We start from the raw sequence: 22,585 nt of genomic DNA, 5'->3' as shown, positions 1-22,585 counted from the left end.
CTGGTGGCAGCTGTGTTGTGATGAAAGCCGGGTCTGTAGGAGGCGGCTTATACTTTTTTTCCACCCTTGGTGTGATTGCCCTACTTTTGACCGGGTCCTTAAATATGTCTTTTGCGTGCCGGAGCATACCAGGGAGCATAGGCAGGCTTTGGTAGGAGCTGTGGGTGGAGGAGAGTGTGTTGAACAAGAAATCATCCTCGACCTGTTCTGAGTGGAGGCTTACGTTGTGAAATTGTGCTGCTCTAGCCACCACCTGAGAGTACGCGGTGCTGTCTTCTGGTGGAGATGGTTTTGTAGGGTATGCCTCTGGGCTGTTATCTGACACTGGGGCGTCGTATAGGTCCCATGCGTCCTGGTCTTGGTCACCCTGGCTCATGGTGGTGTGAGCTGGGGAGTGTGATGGCGTTTGTGCTGGTGAAACGTTAATCACGGGCGGAGGAGAGGGTGGTGGTGTAACTCTTTTCACCACTTTTGGTTGTGGTGCTTGTTCCGTCTGGAACTCCAACCTTCTCTTTCTCCTAATGGGGGGAAGGGTGCTTATTTTTCCTGTCCCCTGCTGAATGAAGATACGCTTTTGCGTATGGTCCGCATCAGTTGCTTGTAGCTCTTCCTCAAACCTATGCTTCTGCATTTGGGAGGTTAGCGAGTGCTCTTCTGTATAAGAGCCTGAAGCTGGGTCGCTTGCAGTTTGTTTCGGCGTCGAAACTTTGTCTGCGTGTTTTTTCGGCTCCGAGGTGACTTTTTTCCTTTTCGGGGCCGAAACCTCTCGGCGTCGATCTGTTTCGGTGCCGCTGTCTCGGCGTCGAGCCGTGTCCACACCGGCATCTCGGTGTCGAGGCTTGTCTCCAGCACTTTCTCGGTCCCGAGAAGGCTGCGTGCCGGTGTCTCGACCGGAGTCGGACGATCTCGGCACTGTTTGGGCCTTTTTCGGTGCCGACGGTCGGTCACCGATTTTATGGGTTGAGCCATGGCCTGGTGGCAGTGGCGTCCCCTGGGCCTTGTAAATGTTTCTTTGTGTGGATTTCGACGTCTTACTCACGGTTTGTGTATCGTCGAATCCTTCGGAGTCTGAGTCTTGGATCGAGAAGGTACCTTCCTCTTCCTGTTCCTCGAACTCCCGTCGGGCTGTCGGTGCGGACGCCATTTGAAGTCTTCTGGCTCGACGGTCTCGGAGTGTTTTTCGGGACCGGAACGCACGACAGGCCTCGCAGGTGTCTTCGCTGTGCTCAGGTGACAGGCACAGGTTGCAGACCAAGTGTTGGTCTGTGTAGGGGTATTTATTGTGGCATTTGGGGCAGAAACGGAACGGGGTCCGTTCCATCGGCGTTCTTCAGCACGCGGTCGGGCCGACCAGGCCCCGACGGAGGATCGAAAAATTACCCCGAAGGGCACCGGAGCTCTTCGATCTTCGATGCGGTGTTGAATGTAAGTATGCCGATCCCGAACGCAACAATACCGACGAAAATCTTCCGAAATTAACTATTTTTTCTGTTCCGAAACTCGGAGCGACAGGAACACGTCCGAACCCGATGGCGGAAAAAAAACAATCGAGGATGGAGTCGACGCCCATGCGCAATGGAGACAAAAGGAGGAGTCACTCGGTCCCGTGACTCGAAAGACTTCTTCGAAGAAAAACAACTTGTAACACTCCGGCCCAACACCAGATGGCGAGCTATTGCAGAACATGCGTATCTACAGCGACAGATGCCATCGAACATAACCTTTTGATAGTGGCCAAAACAGAACCCTGCTAGGCCAACAACAGTGTAAACAACAGACGCTCAGCTAAAGGGGCAAAGAGGGGCTCAATAGACTCGTCTGTGCACCATGCCAGAAATTCCTTCCAACGACAGGCATATACCGCTGTGGTGGAGGAAGCCTGGCTGTCACGATAATGTAACAAACTTCGGGCAGAAGGTCAAAAACTGTCAACTGCCGCTGCTCAATCTCAATGCAAGAAGGTGGAGACTGGAAAGGTTTGGGTGGAGAACCCTCCCCTGCTGCTGTGACAGAAGATCCTCCCAAAGGGGCAGTCTGATTGGAGTATCTATGGCCATGCTCAAAAGTTCGGGATACCAGAATCTTCGTGCCCTGTCCGAAGCCACAAGGATTACTTGAACCCGGTCATTCTTGATCTTCTTGAGAACTTTGGGTAGAAGTGGTATGGGCAGAAAGGCGTACAGGAGGCCTCCGTTCCACTCAAGACAAAAAGCGAGCAAGTGCTGCCTTGGAAAGTTGAGCGACTGCTGCCTTGGAAACTCCAACAAGCAAAACGGCTGACATTGCGTGTTCACTGCAGAGGCAAAGAGATCTAACCAAGGCTATCCCCACTGCTGAAAGAAACCTTGTGCTACCTCCGGATGGGGATACCATTCATGATTGACTAAGGGCTTGCGGCTGAGTTTGTCTGCTCTGATGTTCAACGAGCCCACCAGATATTGAACCACCAGGGATATTGCCTGCTGTTCCAGCCACGTCCGGAGCCTACTGACAAAGGGTCCAGGATCCCACTCCACCCTGCTTGCTGCAGTACCACATGGCGGTGGTGTTATCCATGAACACCTGCACTCCCTACCTGTAGGGAGCTGGCTCTCTAAATAGTGTATTAAAATCAAGTACACTGTGCAGACAGTCCAGTCTTCCCCCAATTGGTATTGCAGAGGCAAAAGCAGATAGGACTAATGCTCTAATTGCGGCCGTGTGGGTGAGCAGTTAGGCTTATCAGAGGGTAGTGCTAAGCATTTGTATTCACAGAGGCACTAAATGAGACACACTCAAAGAATAAATCAGAGACCAACTTAGAAAAATACTATTTATTTTTACATGTTTTAATCCCAAGAACCTCGTAATCAGTTAAGTAGATTTTCAAGCATAAATACTTTGCAGTTTTCAAAAATCAAAAATTAGTGCAATTTTCCAGTTCAGCAATGTTAACCTACGGGAGAAAAACAAGACTGCAATTTTGCAGTTAAGTGCACGACTTACAAATCCAGTCTTCGGGGTTTTAGGTCAACACCAGGCAAGGTTTAAATCAGTACCAAGAGTGTACCCACAGCAGCACATGGGCAGTCGGGTGCAGAGGTCGAATTCGGAGTCGGGTGTCCAACGTCAACTAATGGAGAAATTTGGGAGGGGTAACCGAAGATGCGCTGCTCACAGGTGAGTAAAGCAATGTCAGGTGTTGATCTCCTGGGGTTGAGCCAAGCACCATGGGGGGAGGGGTAGGGCACCAAACATGCACCCTCAGCGACACAGGGGCAGCCGGGTGCAGAGTACCAACACAGCAACGGGCGCCCAATGAAAGTCAATGGGAGAGATCAGTTTTGGAAAAAGGCTGCAGGCTCTGGCCAGGAGGCTGAATGATTAAAACCCACAGCTGCTCAGGTAAGTTAGGATGTTAGGAGATGTAGGGACACTAAGGGTCTAGCACCCAAAGGCCCAGGGGCTTCGGGTTCAGGGATGTCCTTTGGCATCGGGAACAGCTTACCAGGCTGGTTGCTGTTAGGGGGAGTCTTTGGCTTGAGGCTGTAGGCTTTGAGGGAGAGTCCAGCACGGGTCAGCCCACGGTGAACTCTGAATCGCTGGGAATCTTCACAGGACCAGTGAGCCACGATGACTCGGGCTGTGGGCCTCAGATGCAGAGATGGGTCCGTAGGCGAGTTTGCGGTTCCTCAGGGCAGAGTCCTTTTCTTTTAAATTTAGTTTCTACTTGAACAGGTCCCCTGTTCTCAGGAAATGTTGATCTTTCTCGAAGGCATGCAGGCGTCGCTGTGGGGCTACAGGGGGGGTCGACTCAGGGTACTTAGGTCATCGTAGTCGCCTGGGAGTCCTCTCTGCTGTGTTGGTTCTCCTGAACTCGAGCCGGGAGCGTCGGTGCAGAGTGAGAAGTCTCACACTTCCGGCGGGAAGAGAGAGTTCTTTAAAAGTTGCAAAGTTGTTGCAGTTTTTCAACAGTGCCGCTGTTCTCATGAGTTTCTTGGTCCTTCGGGTTCAGGGCAGTCCTCCAAGGTCGCTGGTCCCTGTCAGATGCATCTCTGTGCAGGTTCTTTGAGTCTGGAGACAGGTCGGTAGGGCTGGGGCCAAGTCAGTTGTAGTCTCCATTGTCTCTGCGGGGCTTTCAGGTCAGCAGTCCTTGTTGTAGGTTGCAGGAATCTCATTTCCTGGGTTCAGGCTCGCCCCTAAATACTAAATTTAGGGGTGGGTTTAGGTCTGGAGGGCAGTAGCCAATGGCTACTGTCCTGGAGGGTGGCTACACCCTCTTTGTGCCTCCTCCCTAAGGGGAGAGGGGCACATCCCTAATCCTATTGGAGGAATCCTCCAATCTCAAGATGATGGATTTCTAAAGGCAGGGGTCACCTCAGCTCAGGACACCTTAGAGGCTCTGTGCATAACCAGTCCACACCGGTTCAGGGACCCCCCCCCAGTCCCTGCTCTGGCGCGAAACTGGACAATGGAAACCACTCCCCTGTCCATCACCACCGCAGGGGTGGTACCCAGGGCTGCTCCAGAGGGTCCCTGGGTCCTTCCATCTTGATTCCAAGGTTGTCAGGGAACTCTGGGAGCATATGAGTGGCAAAGCCAGGCAGGTGACGTCCGAGGCACCCTCTGATAGGTAGTTACCTGGATAGGTGACCAAGTCCCCTCTTTGGGCTATATCTTCCTCTGGGGTGGGTCCTCAGATTCGGCTTGGAAGATTCCAGCAGGACTCCGCAGCAACCTTTGCTTCGACTTCTGGCCTTCGGAACCGCGTCTGGACCCTCCAGGAACCTACAAGCTACAGATCCACTAGGAAGACTCTTCTGCAACACTGTATCTAGAATTCCTGTCAGCTTTGCAAGATTTCCCCGGACGTGCATCCTCAGAAAACTGTGACTCTTCAGCCTGTACAAGAAGAAGGAATCTCCCTTAGGGTGAAGGCATCACTCCACTGCATCAGCAGGTACCTGGCTGCAACGACGATCAGCTATGTGGATCTCCCCTCATCCTGAGTGGCATGAGTCCTGCATCATGGGTGGTGGTCCAAAGGGGTTCCCTTGGTCCTCTCTACCAGCTGTCGCACTTTGGTGGTAAGTCCTTTCCTCTCCACGCAAGACAGCACCCTCATGCACCAAGTCCTTTGCAGTTGACGAGGCCTGTTTGCTTCACCTCTGAGGGGAACTTCAGGCAACGTGTAGCTCCAGCCCCCAGCACTCCCTCCTGCAACTCCTGGCCCTCTGCGTGGTCCTCTGGTGACGTGGGAGCAACTTCTGTGATGTTGCACGGGCTGCTTCAGCGACTTCTGTGTCCCTGTCCTGTGGGTGCTGCCTCTGCTCCTGTGGGCCTTCTGCGATGCAGAGGGTGCCCAGTGATTCCCCCCCTCCTCTGCCCCCCTCCTGGGTAGAGTCCTCCTGGACCTTGCTGGTCCCCGGCAGCACCTCTTTTCTTCCAACCGCAAATTTGCCTTTGCCAAGGCTTGTTGGTGGAAATCCTTCACCGACACCCATCTGCAATCCAGCTTCCAGCGTGGGACACCTTTTGCATGCATCAGGAACTCTTCTCCAGCTTCTGTGCTGCAGTGCTGACTAGTCTTCCTTCTTTGTCGACCAACTCCAAAAGGTACCTCTGGGTGGGTAGTATCTCTTACTCCAGCTGGACTCCACAGACACTTCTGGACTTGGTCTCCTCTCTCCACAGGTCTCCATTTTCAGTAATCTATTGCTGATATCTTGCAGGCTCTTCTGGATGTCTTCTTTTTCTTCTTTTCATCCTTCGGAGTGGTTTTTGGGAAATTCAGTGTTTTACTCCTTCATTCATGGTCGCTTGGGGGTACTGCATTACTTACGTGCGTGGTTTTCTAATACTCCCAGATCCCCTCTACATGATTTACTTGCCTAGGTGGGTGGCCTGTGTTCGCATTCCACTTTCTTAGAATATGGTTTGGGGTCCCCCTAGGGCTACTATCTCTTATTGCTATTTTACACTGTTTTCTGACCATTTTTTATGCCTCTTACTGTTAATTAGTGTGTATATATCTCGTGTGTTTACTTACCTCATATTGAAAGGCTGCCTCTCTAGTATTTTCTGATATTGTGTTCCAAAAATAAAGTACCTTTATTTTTGTACAACCAAGTGTTTTCTTTCTTGTGTGTAAGTACTGTGTGACTGTAAAGGTATTGCATGAGCTTTGCATGTCTGCTAGATAAGCCTTGGCTGCTCATCCACAGCTACCTCTAGAGAGTTTGAGACACTGCCTACACTTCACTGAGAGGGGATATCTGGTATAAGGTGCAAGTACCATAGGTACTAACCACACACCACGCCAGCTTCCTACAACGGCCCACAAGGCATGCGTTGTTCATGGACCGCAATGACAAGCTGGAGGAAGAAAACATCTTCCCAATTTGGTCCAGCTTCTTGGATTCCATGTCCAGGGGTGCAGAAGGGAATACGCCCTGGGTTGCAGAGGCTTGGATAACCAAGCACTCAGGGGAGAGATGTTGCATCAGGAACACTGGGTCAGTTGTAGCAGGTCGATGGTGATGGGCAATATTCCTGTTCACAGGAGCGCCTGTGCTGGGTTTGGCCAGGAATCTACCAGGACATCGATAAGAGTTTCATTGAAGATCAATAGGGCTGAAGGACTTCTGTCAGGAGGTTAGTCCTGACTGCCACCAAAGGCAGCTCAAGGTCCAGGACCTCGCCCACTTTTTGCACCACCATGGAATAGGACGCTCCCTCCTCCGTAACAATGGTAGGGGGAGAAAGTAAGCCAGTGTCTGGGAAGTATCCAGACCACTCGCACGCCAGTCCAAAGGTTAAAGCTGATATTCAAAAAGATCCAGCAACCCCTCCCAATCCTGACCATACCCCAACACATAAGAATAAGGTTCAGGATCCAACATAGGGGCCAAGGCCCCCCTGCTGAAGTCTGAGTCACTGTAGGAAAGTGCCCTTTTTGGCATTGCTGTGCACCCAGTTTTTGCCTTATAGTCATGCTGACTTGACTGAAAGTGTGCTGGGATCCAGCTAACCAGGCCCCAGCACCAGTGTTCTTTCCCTAAAAATGTACCATTGCTTCCACAATTAGCACACCCCTGGCACACAATTACAAATGTACTTACCTGCAAACTGAATCTTCTGGTTCTAAAAATAAAGTAACAAAGTATATTTTTGCTATATCAAAATCATTGGCCTGAATTTAGTCATTGAGTGTGTGCTTCCTTTATTGCCTGTGTGTGTACACAGCAAATGATAAGCCTAACTGCTCGACACACTACCACAAAAGAGAGCATTAATATTATCTACTTTAGCCTCTGTTAAGCCCCCCCCCCCTTCCAAGTCACAGGTATTGACCTGCAAGCATGCCTTATTCAGAGTCCCCAAACTCCATAAAACTCAATTTTAATCCCTGCATCATCTTTGAGCTCTGTACCCGGACATGTACAACAAATGCTTTGGACTACCCTCTGATAAGCCTAATAGCTCGACCACACTACCACAAAAGAGAGCATTAATAGCATCTACTTTAGCCTCTGCTGAGCCTCTGGGGAACCCCTGGACTCTGTGCACCCTATATCTCATTTTGATTTAGTATACACAAAACCAGCTTCCTACAGTCACAACGCTCAGTGTCTGAGTTGGCAATGAGGATGGTGTTGACGCTACCTGGGGGCATGGGCAGCATCAGGAGTGTCAACATCGGAACCAACGTTGGAAAAAAGTTGAGATTGTACAACCGACGCCGGTTCGGATGCAGGACCAGATCCATGGATACCCCCTGGAGGCAAGGCCAAATTCGCTGCTTGGATCCCAAGTGGGCCCCTTTTGTCCCACGGAGCCTGAAGGCACTCCAGCAGAGTCAGACTGCCCAAAGACGAGGCACAGGGCCTGACAACTCTGAGTTGGGCTGGGGCAGACACAGGCTCCGACAGAGGCCTAGAACGACAACACTCCTTTTCCCTTGTCTCGTCAGCCGATGGATGGGTGAAATCAAAGAATGCTTGTTCATCTTTGACTTCTTGTGCCTCGACTTACCCGATCGTCCTGAGGACTTGGAGTGGGACAATGGTGAAGGGCTCTGTGACCGTTCTCAGGACCTTCCTCTCGACCGAGATTGTGACCGATGCAGAGCCAAGTGCTAAGTGGGTTACGCTCCCTCAAAGTTTTCGGATTCATGGCCTAGCACTCGAAGCATGACTTCAGGTCATGGTCATGCTCCAGACAACACCGCACACAAGGTACAGATTCGTTATAGACCTCGGACGATGGCAGAATCCACAGGGACTGAACCGGGTCTTACGCAAAGACATCCTTGATGCACCAGGAGTGTCGACACTGAAAAATCTTTGACAAAAAGTTGAAAAAGATCAGTGAAAAACAACAGAGGGGTAGCTCTTCTTTGGATCAGGGGTAGGCTGACACAGAACTGACGTCAGTGTGCGGGGTAGTGTATATATAGGACCTGCAATGTCATATCCAGTGTGGACAACAGACATGGAGTCGATCTGCACCACCCAATGGCGCACAGGGATACTGCTTGAGAAACATCTCCAGATCCAGACTGACGCCTTGGGGAAATTCTAATGTAAGGAATCTGCAACTAGATGTCTCTATCAGATTAAAGTTATTTAGAATAATTTCAACGTACTCTTAACAATTGCTCTTCTAAGAAAAAACATAACTTTCCATCAACAAAATTTAATTTGTTAATTTTTCAGCTTTATAATGATTGAACTTAACCCATGCAGAAACAAGGAAGTACTCTACACAGCCTTCAGTAATTAACTCTGAAAGTTTTCCAGCTGCAGTTTGAACGCAATACCCTTGGGTCTTTCTTTGCTACACTTAAATAAGTCTTGATTTATAGCACCAAAAAAACATAATTACGAGCATAGACTATTCCAAATGTTGAAATTCTGAGATGGTTCGTGGGGTTGAGGCATTGGCTCTAATCAAGTTACAGGCTGAAACTGGGAAAAAGGCTTTTGGCTTTTTAAGTGTAGATAAAAACAAACACTAGAAAAAAACTGCGAGAATTTGCAGCCTGATTGAAAGTATTATAATAAGTATATTGTAAAAGCATCAATTAATGCCAGATAATGTGCAGGACAGTTAGGTCCGCTGTGAAATGTTATGTTACCTTTTGACATGGAATCAATGCCTCAGGCATGTTTCTTGTCAGATATTAGCTGGCTAATTCAGGGTTAACTACCACAACCTAGTGTTTGATGTGACTACTGAAAGAACATGTTACTTTCAGCAACATTCTTTAAGATGGATACCCTGCCCCCTACCAGCATATCATGGAGCAGAAAAGATGAGTCAAAGAGGCTTTCAACTGTATTTGTCAGGTTGCAATCGGTCAGTCTCTGCCCATGTAGGTACAGCAAGAGAACCACTGCTGCTGTTGCACACTTACCTGTATATGCTGGTGTCCAAATTAATGGCCGTAAACACAGAATTTGCAGAACTGGCAGTGGAATTAGACAGCAAGCAACATAAGTAGGTCAGTGACTGTGCAACTGAATGTGGTATTGTCTTCAGAAGCAGTAAGGTGGCCCACCCAGAGGAGGTTTGGTTGGAGCTGCTGACATCCTTGGCTCACTTTCTCTTCTCATGACGCAAAGGCAACCGCTTGTGTTCTATTTTGTGCTTCTTATTACATCAAGTTGAACAACTCCAGGAGCAGGTAATTGAGAGGGCACAGGAATAAGACCCTCTAAAAAGGGTCATGGAGCTCTCCTTCATGGTTGCTTTTATAAGCTTGGTCTCTCTTTCCTGAATGAATTTAGCTTCACCTGGCCACAGATGTCACACGACAGGTCATACAATGTACCTAGGCATCTGTCACTCTTAGTGAGCATTGATGCTCACCCTAGGATGTAGGCAGGCCAACACCGGACTGGATCTGCCGCCATCTCAAAAGGAAGAAAGAAAAAACATACTGACTGCAGACCTCAAGGTTTGTGAAGCCATACAAAAACAGGAAATTATGTCACTGGTGTTTGTGCACTTTTTAACTGTCTGCAGATTACATGCGACAATGTTGCAGGATGCCGCTCTGGTTTTAAAGGCAGACGCCTAATGCCAGTAACTTATTATGGCTGGAAAGTTTTGGAATCATTTCTGCCATCTGGGCAACGGTTCCCTTAAGGAACGAGTATCTGTTAGAAAATAAATATTACTGGATAAATATGCACAGTTGTCAACCTTAGTGAATGATATTTGAATAAGGGCAGGACTTACTCGCATACAAAGGTCCCAAGTGGAATATCTTGCTGTGTCTGGACACCCCAACCCATATTTTTGGTACGGTAAAGCTGCAATCGAACCCTGCAACAATAAAAACACATATTAGAAATACTTATAGAGGAAGAGGAATTCAAAAGCACTGCACTGTAGAGTGGTCAACTTACTTTTATATTCATGGAAAAAGAACCTGATGTGGGATATAACAAAGGATAAGATACTTTACAGAGAGCCCAGCACCGCTACTGGCGCTGCACTTAGCCACAAATAAGCCTTTTCACTGAAAAAAACTGGGAGATGCTATATCTGGAGCACACTATAGAATGTTACTAAACGATAACTGTGGGTCATGCTGTGGCAATGTTCTCAGGAAGCTGTGGTAGTAGTGCTCCCAAATAACCTGTGATTGTGGTGTGCCACAGAAGCTTAAGTAACATTACTGCTGCAATTCTGACTGGAAGCAGCTGTAGCAGCAGTCAGATGACACAGATGACAACACTCAGGGAATGAAACCACAGAGGGCTCTGTCGGACGCTAGCTGCACCAGCAGCAAAAGGCAACAGCTTTGACAGTTTAGAGTAGTAGCTGTGAGAGGTCAGCAACCTGCAGAAAGCTGCCAAGTGCTGTCCCCCTCTAAAGTTTTGTATCAACAGTATTCCCCTCTCCTTAAAGGAGGTATGTATCCCCCATGAGGCTTGTTAAGGTCAATTGCTACTATAGCACATACAAAAAAATTCAAGTGTCAAATTTGCTCAGCGACTTTAGAACATGTTCTGGCTTCATGAAGGTTGGCTTCTTGCTTTCTAGGTCTCATGCGTAATCGTTTGTTCTAGTGGGCAGGATTGATATAACAGGATATAGGTTGCTCTGTTTTTTTTTTTTTTTTAAACCAGAACATAACAAACAAAATGTATTTTTCATGGCTTCCGAGATTGAGTACTGTAAATCCAAATGCATCAAATAAAAATCTACCTTATACCTAAAACCTTGCAAACGTGGACCACAGTGAGTTGGAATATGGAGTTTTAATGCTAGGCAAATTCTAAGCTGAAGCCTATTAAACCCCCAGGAATACCAAACAAAATAAAACAGTCAGCTTTTTCACCTGAGACCATTCTGCACCACACGATTGCGGCATGTCCTCCAACAAGAGCAGGCATGGTTACACTCAAAGATCAAAGGTGGCTCCATCATATTGAACTCGGGAAGGAGTCGTCCACTCTGTAGCAAATCATGTAGGAAGGAAGGAAGGAAACATTACTCCTTTGTAGTTCAGAGTCATACTTTTTTTTTTTTTTATTCAATTTCTCTGGCCACGTTCATGATCATGCAGCACATTTATAAAGAGAAATCTCTGTTCTACTAAAAAAAAAAAAGGCAAGTTATTTACTTTTTGTATTGCTCTTTGTGGTTGATATGCTATGTGTAGGGGGCAGAGTTCTGGTTGCAGTACCCTTCAACTTTTTGCCTGGTTTTTAGATGCAACTTCAAAAAAAGTGCACTGGGTTCCTGCTAGCCAGGTCCCCAGTGCCAGTGTACCTTCCCCTAAGTGACCAGGCCCTTCAGCTCTCTATAAGTGCCTAGTAGGTGGTAGCTCTGGTACCTAGGACGTAAGAACTGAAGAGAGCTCCTCAGAGCTGCACCCCAACTTGTATCACTCAGAGGGACCCAGCACCAACCTTATGCAGACTGCCACTGCAGGCTGAGTGACAAGGTGCTTCCAAAATTGGAATGAAGACATGGAACACAGCTGTGTTCTATGTCCCCTAAACACGGCATGCAATATATGCAAGTCAGTCACCCCTCTTACAACCCTAAGGCAGAGTGCATTATATTACATGTGAAGGCATATGTGAATGAGCAGAAATGCCCCTACTATGTCTTTGTCGATTCCTGGACATAGTAAGTGTACAGGAAAGCCATTTTACATGCATGTGCTGGACACTTGTCACCACAAGTTCCCCAGATACATGACTGCTTCTCTGAATCCTGGGATGTTTGGTATCAAACATTTTAGAATAATAAACCCTCAGTTACCCCAGTGATGGATTTAGTGTGCTGGCTAACTGGTCCTGACCGGTTCAGCCACCACAGATTTATTTCTGGCCCCCAAAGGTGAGAGCCAGTTCTCTCAAGGGCCTGGGACAAATGCCTGATCGTGTGACCTCCTTTCCCAGGCAGGATAGACATTCTAGAGCGGGAGCTTCAAGAACTTGTCGCCTTTGTAATTCAACCCAGGTCTCTGCAGAGGACAGAGATGACCAACCCTCGTATCCTGACTTCACTTTAGGCAGCAGCAGAGGCGAGAAAATTAGTTAAATTAGGAAGAGTGCCCACCACTTCATGCTAGTCCCACCCCTAGGCTGAACGAGCTGAAGTGGACACTACATTTCAAATTTCTCAATCTTGAGTGGAAGGAATTGGGCCACTAAGATTAGGGTTAAATCCCCTTCCCACAGAAGTGGTTATAAGAATGGTGTCGTCAGCACCCTCAAAGTGGTCAGCCCAATGGCTACCGCCTGGCACTCTCTGTATCACAGCTAAATTGAGTATTTAGGTGGCACCCTTAAACCTTAGAACTCAGATTTCGACAACCTAAGAAGGCCTGAACAAAGAAGAGTTGCACTTGCAAAAGACGTAAAGAAGCAGCTGACCTGGAACCAGCCCCTCCGGCCTGCCTGCTGACCTCGAAGGATCCTGCACTAGAAGCCAACTCGTCTTCAATAAAGACTCCAGTGGGCAGCGGACCGGCCCTGCAACAAGAACTTCCAAAGAAAAGACTCTGCAGCTGCTGGAACTCCAGAAACCCGACACCAGAAGTGACCTCCGCACCTGACGTCCATGACACAAGGTGTGGCGAAAGAAAGTCCCCAGCTGCCCAGAGACAGAGTCCAGTGTGGTCTCACCCATCTTGGACTCTCCTGAGATGCCTGCCACCTCTGCAGGCAGGCTCTCTCTCCCATAGGATTGTGGTGAGATAAAATCCAACATCTCCATCAACCACTGCACCTGTGACCCCCACTGACCCCAGCTGAGGTGGGTCACTGATGGCAACAACGTCCCCTGGCTCCTAGGAGCTCGAGTCCACCATGGCTCCACCCCTGCCGGACACCCCGATGTCACCTGCAGTCTCAACACACAGGACCCCACGACCGCAAGTGCTCCCGGATGTGAAAACCCACTGCCTAAAGACACCCCTGCATCTATCACCTCTGGGCACAGGAAAAGGTGTGCCTATGTTCCCGAGCACCCCAAATCCACTACCTACCTACTTGTTGTCCCTGACTGCCAGAGACTGCAGCCTGCCTTCACGAGGACCAAACTCCCGTAGGAGACCATTGGGCACCTGACGCCTTACTGCACCTCTGCACCTGGTCGCCCCAGTGCTGCGTGGTGTGGTTCTGATCACTGCCTAGTACTTATCTCAACTTCCAGAGATTGTCGTTGTAAGTCGTTGTTAACCCTGTGTTTGCTGAACATTGTTTTCCACCATAGGATAACATTAAAAACTCCTCTGAAAATTGCACTAAGTGTTGATTTCTGAAACTGCAGAGTATTTAAGCTTAAAAGTCTACTTACCTGATTACGGTGTTCTTGAGTTTGTAACATGCATAAAAATAATTGTTATTCTTCTGTGTGTGTAATTTATTGCCTGTGGGAGTACAACAAATTCTTACCACTTCCCGTTGATAAGTCTGACTGCTCACCCACCCAACCATAAATAGAGCATTAGGCCTATCTACTTTTGCCTCCGCAATACCAATTGGGGATCCACTGGACTCTGCACAGTGTACTTCATTTTAGTGCACAGTATAGAAAGTCAGCTTCCTACACTTTCTAACCACATATTTCTCACCTTTAGAATATTCTCAGGTGCCCAACTGGATCAAGATTTTTTAACAGCAATTGCTTCTGCTCAGTGGGAGGTGTCGCAGTCAGACTATGATGCACCACCTTAGAGTGATGGCACAGAGCTGCATACAGGCACCAGCCCTGTGTGCTGACATCAGTTTTGTTTTGCACTCATCCGCGCCCTCAGTCAGCCGAGTCAAAGGCTACAAGAAACATAGCTTTCCAAGTCAAGGGTTGTAAAGATAACTTCTGAATAGGCTCAAATGGTGGACTCAAAGTAAAATAGTAAACTCGCAAGGTGGCGTGGAGACCAAGAGAAGGAGAAAGGGGCGAGCAGGGGGGAGTTGGAGTGGGATTAGCTTTCTAATCCCTCCAAGAAATTGTTTACTACAGTTATTCTCATTTTAGAAAAGATCTGAGAAGGAGATTTCCTATGGGCAGTAATTGCTGCAAGGTGTACCTTAACTGATGAAACATTCTATTGAGATTGTGTTTAAGAATAATGAGGATTCCAACATATTCTTGACAACTGGAGAGATAGTAGTTGTTTTGGATGCAGAACCTCTTCTATTTGAAAGCATATGATTTTCTGGTTGAAGAACCCCTTAACTCTTTCAGACTGTTCATACAGTCTTGTGGCAAATTCTTATGCTCTTTTTGCAGGAGTGAAGGTCACTCTGGAGCGTTAACCTGGCTTTGCAAAGGGACAAACTCTGCTCTACTGATATGATGGCCAGATCATCGAACAAGAGCAGCTTGAACGGAGGGAAGATGCTCATACCCAGGTGTTCTGGCTACGGTAGCCTCTGTCCCAATCCGGAGCCACTAGAGTGAATCAGGCTCAGATGATCCTGATCTTCTTGAGAACCCGGGGTAGCAGTGCTATCGACTGAAAGTTATACATGAGTCTGAGTTTCACTCAAGGAGGAACGCACCTCAGAGCGAGACCAACCTCAGAAACTCCAAAGTGCATAAGTATTGATGACTGACTCACATTCTTGGCAGTGGCTAACAGATTAAGCTAAGGCTCTCTTAATTCACAGAAAAGACTCTTTGCCACCTCTGAGTGTAACTACCACTCGTGATCAGCTAGGAAAATTCCCTGGTGGTCCATTTATTTCCAGATGCACAAGATCAATTAGCACTGGGTCTGTGACCCCCATCTGCACTGTTCACTGCAAAATGCCAAGCACTCAGCCTCAGAAGGCTGATATGAAGCCAGACCTTTGCTGGAGATCGGAGGCCTCTGCTCTACAGCTTTTGCAGATGGCTGCCCGTATAAGCCCAGTTAGTGTGCCATGGCCTTACTTTCCTCACATCACTCTGGAACAGAATCTACCTTGTTCCAAACAGGCAAGTCCAGTCAAAGGGTCTGTCCATGAGGGAGGACTGGACCGTGACAGAAAAACTGGTAGACCACAGTCATGCATGGGGGCAAATCACCCACCTGATGGAAATGGTTGTGTCCAAGTGACAATGAATTGTGAACTTGGCTACTTCACAACTGTCCTGTACAGACTGGGCAAGGAAAGATCATCTTCAGGAACATCGGTTAAGACTTGAGTCACCGAATCCCAAAGGTCGTAGGAAAGGCGTGAATACCATGTGGTAGCCAGCATTCACTAATGAAACAGCCAAGCTGGTGGGTGAGAAGACTCTTTTTAAACGTCTTCACCTGTTTTGACAGGTGGGGTAGTGGAGCTTATACAGCTGCCCTATCAGGGGGAGTAGTTGGACATGTGTTTGAGTATGACCTGCCTGTAGATGCGGGCACAACCAAACTTTCATGGGAGGGGTGTGGAGATAGAGTCAGGGTCTCCCGGGGAACAGTGGTGGCATCGTAGTATGTGGTGGTTGAATGGTGGCCCAGAGAAAGATCTGGTCCAAACCCAAATAAGGTATCCAGGAGTACCTCACTGAAAAGCAAGAGGGGCTCAGTGGATGTTTGCCTCAGCTGGAGAACTTCTGTCAGGACACTGGCCTTGACCTCCAAGCTGTTGAGCTACAGGTCAAGGATTTCAGTGGACCTATGCATCACCCTGATGTAAGAAGTGCTCTCCTACAGTAGCAGGGGCTAAGTGGAGCCATAACTCAGGGGCGATATCAAGGCCACTAGCTGTCTGCAGGTTATCATACCAAATCGTGGTATGGCTGTCCAATCTCATCATCCGCATCAAAGTAATTGCACAAATCCGTGCTGAAATGGAGCGTGTTCTCCCTTGTGGAGGTAGCAGGATGAGTGGAGGTAGTGGGGCTTATACAGCTGTCAAGCGTGGCCTAGATCGAACCACCGCTGACTCAAAATGGACAATGGGTACCTTGTCTTTAGATTGCCAATGGAGTTAAGGGTTTGCAAAACATGAAGAGTTATTGGTGGATACAATGATGCTGAAGGGAATCCCTTAAAGATCTATCGTAGAACCCCAATTAAGTGATACTGCTAGCTGTCCTCATCTCTGAAGCCTATGTTCATTTCCACAATGGACTGGTCTCCCTGGGTAGCCGCACACCACCTACTAGCACAATAATTTCTGGATCCAGTCTGATGCTTAGAGAAAATTCAAAACGTGAGGAATCTGTGCTACAAGTCTATCATAATTATTCTTTGTGCTGATTTTGTTTCAAACTGAAAAGTAACATGAACCAACACCCATTCTTTTTTTAGTGATGAGGAAACCTCAACTGCATATTTCTCCAGTAACATGTTGACTTTTCAGTGTTGCACTCTACAGTTATGGGCCAATTTTCTTGGTGGAATACATGGAGGAGATTTGAATCCCAGTGACTATTCCTTTTGAATCATACTAAAGACCAACTTGTCACCTGTTAGTCTCTGCCACTATTCCATGTGGTTCATGATACTTCCTCACACCATAGTGACTAACAGAGGGAAGAAGGGAATCACTGACTTTGAGGTAGCTTCCCTGTGGCTTTAGAAAGGTGCTGGCCCCCTCTTTCTCTTGACTTTGGGGGTTAAGATGGCCTCTGCAGACACTGTTGAGAACACTGAGGGATGTGAACCCTCTGTGAGACGTAGCATCGGTCAGAAGATCAAAACGCTTCTGTATTCTTTTCCGCTCCAACCCCAGAGCTAGTACGTTTCTCTATTTCAGTCCAAAGAATACTTTGTTGCGCTTAAGGTTTGAGCCTAGAGAGGCAATATCTGTATGCTGTGAGGTTTGAGGAATCCAGTGTCACACTAGCACTGAGTAGAAACAAGCTTGCTTTCAGGGAGTACCTCTTTGAAGTCTTTCCTGTCCAAATGGAAGTTTTTCCATGAAGAGTTGAAGGGAATCCTATAAAGATCTATCACAGCACCCTAATAAGGTGTTACTTCTAGCTGTCCTCATGGCTGAAGCCTATGCTCTGTACATCCTTTTCCCCACTGAATACATTCATCTACTCTCTCTAACCAAAGGAACAATGGAGTCTATAGCATGCAACTTCCTATTGACTGAGAAAATAACCAAATTCTGTTGTGGATCGGCTAGAAGGAACAACTAGTCATGATCAGCTGGCTTGTACTTTTTCCAAACATCTAGCTGGGGCAGAGTTGGCAGATAAAGGAGTTGGGAAATATGGGAGAGGTAGAAGTGGTCTGGAGGCTAACCTGTGATGAAGGGTCTTGATCAATATGGTTTCCGGTGGGACTCGAACTGTGATATTTAATTTAGCTACTTTTCCCACACAAACTTCACTGAATGTTGAGATGCTGTCAACCAGAGCGATGCCAGTAGAAGGCAAATCTGAGAGTGATGGAGAGTAATCTTGGATGGATGAAAAAGAAGTAGGCATCCTAAAAAAAGAATGTAGAGGAAGGAGATCGGAATCTTTCCCTAGAATGTGTCAAGCCCCTTGAACGGCACTGTTCAGAACAACTTCTAGAAAGCAATCAATATAATTATGTACTTGGACTGGGAGAGTGTGGAATGTTGGTGTAAACACTGATCAGGACAGACCTGCAACTAACAATTAATTATATGCATGGGAACATCTAGGGTTTTAAGGGCTTACAAAACAGGAAGAGTTATTGGTGGATACAAAGATGATCAAAAAGGCACAGCTCGGCTACAAGGACTGAAAAAACCCAACCACACACTAAATCGCACTAGATAGTGTCTTCAAACTACAAAAGGTGGACAGAAGTGGATCATATATATTGGTGGGTGGGGATATGTGAATGGTATAATAGCAGGAGAATGTTGAAGATACACTGGCCCTTGTAGATGATAAGCTTTGAAGACCAACAGAGGTTTAAAAGAAATTCCTTGAGTAATGGGAAGCTAATGTAAAGGTAAGTGCAATAAATGCATAAATAAAGTGCATAAATGTGAAATGATATGAGAACACCATAAATTCAAAAAAAGATTCCTAGGACGCAGACCAAGGATTGTTACCTACTTGTACTCCTACTTCTGCATCATAGGAATTTTCAATTAAGTCATAACTGGAATATTCCCACTTGCATGCAGGGATACTGGAAAACTTGATAAGCAAAACTCAACATATGTTTATCTAGGAGGCTGCAAGCTGTAATTTCTCATACGCAAGCCTAACCTCCCTAGCCTTAACATGCAAAATGTTTTCAGAATTCTTTAATTTCAAATATCTAAAACATTAGGCATCACTAAACAATGAAACCAACTATTCTGACTAGACTAACGAGTACAAAACAGAATATAAAAAAAGAAAAAAAAAAATAGCTTCATAGCCTGGATTACTAGAAAAGCATGCACTATGTTTTTTTAAGAATCCAGCAGCTTCCATCTCAGAGCATGCTCTGTACAGGTAGTTGCTTCTCAGTCTTTGTTCCTGTTTTGTGGCACAAGATGATTGGATCTCTGAACCCTTTGGCTGTTTTCTCACCCTGCTATTTTGAGGTTTTCAACTCTGAACTCTTTATTTTTTTTTCATTGATAATCTTAGGAGTCCTCTTAATTTACACATATATTCCCATTTTAGGAGTTGTCTACTAGTGCAGGACTGACCGGTTTGTGTCAGCCTGTCCTTTCTAACAAGTTTCTGACCACATAGGGGGAGAGCCTTTGTGCTATCTGTGGTAAGAAACAAAGCCTGTCATGGTTGGAGGTGCTTCACACCTCCCCCTTGCAGGAACTGTAACACCTGGCAGTGAGCCTCAAAGGCCTCCCTGAACCCAGCTCACCAGTTTCCTGGTGATCTGACAAGAAAGAAAAGAGGACTGCTTAGCTGAGCCCCAAGGAGAGAAAAAGGAAGACGACAACTGGCTTGGCCCCTGCCCTATCGGCCTGTCTCCTGCTTCAAACAACCTGCACAAGAACAGGGACGCATCCAGCGTGAACAGCGACCTCTGCCAAGTTCCAGAGGACTGCCCTGCACCCAAAAGGACCAAGAACTTCCATTGACAGTGGCCCTGTCCAAGCAGAAACACCACCTAAGGACACCAGCACCACTCTGGATGCTTGAGTCCTGACCACTCTGCACCAGGTGCCCACGGCCTGTGTCCAGGTGGCCCAACCAACTAGGCAGGATCCCCAGGCAATTGTGAGCAAGTGCCCACCCTGGGATGACCTATCCACCCCTCCACGAGATGCCTGCAGAGGGACTCCTGAGGACCCCCTTGACCATGAAAGCTCCGGACGAAGATATCCGACACCTAAAAGGCCACTGCACCTGCAGCCCCCAAGGCCTTGGGGAATCCACCCTCCGGTGCAGCCACGTTCAGCAGGCGGCCCTCCCCCCTGTCCAGCCTGTGGTTTACCCGAGTCAACCCCCCTGGACCTCGTCTGCAGCATTTGAGTGACCCCTGAGATCCCCTCACAGAGAATAATTGGAAACCTGACGCCTTGTTAGCACCCTGCACCTGGCTGCCCCAGTCCCGCTGAGAGTGTATGATTTGGTGCCTACGTATCCTCCCTCCCGCCCCACGTCTGCCCTTTGAAGTCTTCCCCCCCCCCCCCCCGGAACTGTTTCTGGAAATTGCAGTGTCAACTTTCAAAACAGATTATTGCCAATATTTCAAAAACTGTATAACTTATCAATTTCAAACAAAGTACTATTGATATGTGTGTGAAATATAAAGCTATTGAAGCACTTACCTGCAACTTAAATCTTGTGGTTCTAGAAATAAATTAAGAAAATATATTTTTCCTATATAAAAACAACTGGCCTGGAGTTATTCATGGAGTGTGTGCGTCATTTATTGCCTGTGTGTGTACAACAAATGCTTTGCACTACCCTCTGATAAGCATAACTAATCGACCACACTACCAGAGGAGAGCACTGGTATTATCTACTTTAGCCTCTGTTAAGCCTCCGGGGAACCCCTGGACTCTGTGCACACAATGTTTTGTTTTGATATAGTATATACAGAGCCCGCTTCCTACACTTGTTGATCAACTTTACAAGCTATAAATGACTGCTAGCATTGTCAAAAAATGATAAAAAGAGCACTAAAAAGACTGGGGAAATCTGCCTTAAGGGGTAACATTGAAATCTTCAGAATGGTAGAAGAAAAACATACATCACAGGACAGTCAGGGATGCTGAGACCACTCCTTGCCGACTCAAGACATGGTACTCAAAAAACAGAGGAAAAATAGAAGTGGTATTATTATCTTGTACCACCCAGGGTCAAATCTATTCAGCCTTGCCTCTATGAGTCATTAATCCAGTCCCTTGTTATTAGTTGTGGGAATACATAATTTTCATGTTGTCTGTTTTCATTGTACACTTATTGTACCAACTCCTGAAGGGCTGACTCCATAGACCCTCCTAATATCTGTGTAGAAATGTCATATTAAACATTTTAGATGCTATTACCATAATACAAGAAACCATAGAGACTTAGGAAGATATTTGTCTCACTGTAGGATGATTAAAAGTTTCAGATTGGCTCACTTCTATTGGACTGATAATCTGACCTCCAAAGAATAAACTTACTTGCTTTGAATTTAAAATCGCTCCTAGGTACTGTACCTTTCGAGCTTGTGTGTAATCGGTCTAATTAAAAATTTTGTAAATGCCCCTACATTCAATTAAAATCACTAACATATAGAAATCTTATAGCACTCTGTTGTTAGGATGGCCGACGTTTTCCCCATTATGTGCACCTATTACATCATGCAATCTGAAAACATTCCAGGAACCATTTTCAGGCTGAAGGGTATTACTTGGAATTGGATGTAGTCTTAGGTTGTAAGGCGATCCAGATAAGTATGGCAGAACTGAATTGGAGAAGATTTGAGCCTCAAAGTACAAGTATCTTTCACAAAAGAAAGCAGCCAACTGTTGCTTATTACAGCTCTTCCAGAAGTATGGTTATGTTAACAATTCTAAACACACAAAGGGCAATTGTGACCCTATTATGGGTTCTTAAGTGTGAGAACCACACATCCTACTGTATGACCCAGTAGACGACATACCTATAGTCCCAGTCTCAATTTAAAGGACCTGGAGAGTAAATTATAAAAATGTACAGGATGGCCACACCCCCACCCCAGGTGTCATGCTTCACCATTGGCCATGCCGCATTCACCAGAGAATCCTCTCGTGGCAGGCGGACCCAAGCAGGGGAAATGTAAAGAAATGGGCAAGGGATCCAGAAGTAGTATAAAAATCCCGACCACCAATCCAGTATGCTATTTTATGGGTGGAGAGGTGAAGGGATAATTGACATTAAAGTTAGGACAAATGAGGCCTAATTAAGACGCTTTTGACCTATTAGTGGTCAACATTTTTCATTTCTTCAGGACCGGAACCCTATTCTTTTCCCTCAACTATTTACTTCCATATGGCGTAATTCATTCAGTGCACATAGTGACATGCAATACCAGTTCTTACATCCTGGTAGTTAATAGAGGAGCACTTTTCTGGTATGGTCCTGAAAAAGTATGAAAACTCAACAGAAAAATGAATGAATCACAATACAATGACATGAACAATCGCATACACACAGAGAGGAAATAAATGAGACATGTAAATTATTGCCAGAAGATGTTTCCAAACCACGTTTTCATGCTGTGCCATTCGTGTGCACTACACACGTGTGAAAACCACTGCAATCATCTGTATCTGAAAAAACCTTAAATAACACACAAGATTAATCAAACCTCAGTGTGATAAGCGTAACTCAGCTAGCACACACACTCAACTACCTTTGCTACATTTTACCCTCAACTTTGGGAAAGCCACACCCCATGGAGGTGTCAACAGGGGTGGCCTTGTAGTCACACAATATATACAAGGGGAAAAAGTACCTTTTGATCAATATCAGGTTCTAAACCCAAGTGGTGATTTATAAAAAAATAAAAAAAACACATGAAAGGAGAGCACTAACTTACTTCGTCAAAAGTCTCACCCCTCTGGCGGACTTGCAGCCATCATTTACTTGATCTCAGTGCTGCTTTTGACACGGTGGATCATGATATATTACTTCAAAGACTTTCGGCTGTAGGAATGGAGGATACAACGTTAAGATGGTGCTCCTCCTTCTTGAAAGGTAGAACCTTCCAAGTTTTGGATCAGAC

The 22,585-nt window shown here is 46.7% G+C and overlaps 1 protein-coding gene across 15 annotated transcripts in view; it reads right to left on the bottom strand.

Annotated features, from left to right (window-relative positions):
• EHMT1 (euchromatic histone lysine methyltransferase 1) overlaps positions 1-22,585 on the bottom strand; it is an 800,236-nt gene that overhangs the window by 39,097 nt on the left and 738,554 nt on the right. For all 15 annotated transcript variants that reach the window (XM_069241478.1, XM_069241487.1, XM_069241485.1 and 12 more), the window contains 2 exons: positions 11,333-11,448; positions 10,225-10,311 (listed from right to left, as the gene is read on the bottom strand). In XM_069241478.1, coding sequence (XP_069097579.1) covers positions 10,225-10,311; positions 11,333-11,448 — 203 coding nt within the window. The remainder of the gene's footprint in view (positions 1-10,224; positions 10,312-11,332; positions 11,449-22,585) is intronic.

This window comes from Pleurodeles waltl, chromosome 6, assembly GCF_031143425.1.
Source record: "Pleurodeles waltl isolate 20211129_DDA chromosome 6, aPleWal1.hap1.20221129, whole genome shotgun sequence".
In the NCBI taxonomy this organism is placed as follows: domain Eukaryota; kingdom Metazoa; phylum Chordata; class Amphibia; order Caudata; family Salamandridae; genus Pleurodeles; species Pleurodeles waltl.
Note: the sequence above shows the minus strand (reverse complement) of the source record. Positions and strands in the feature narration are given on the sequence as shown.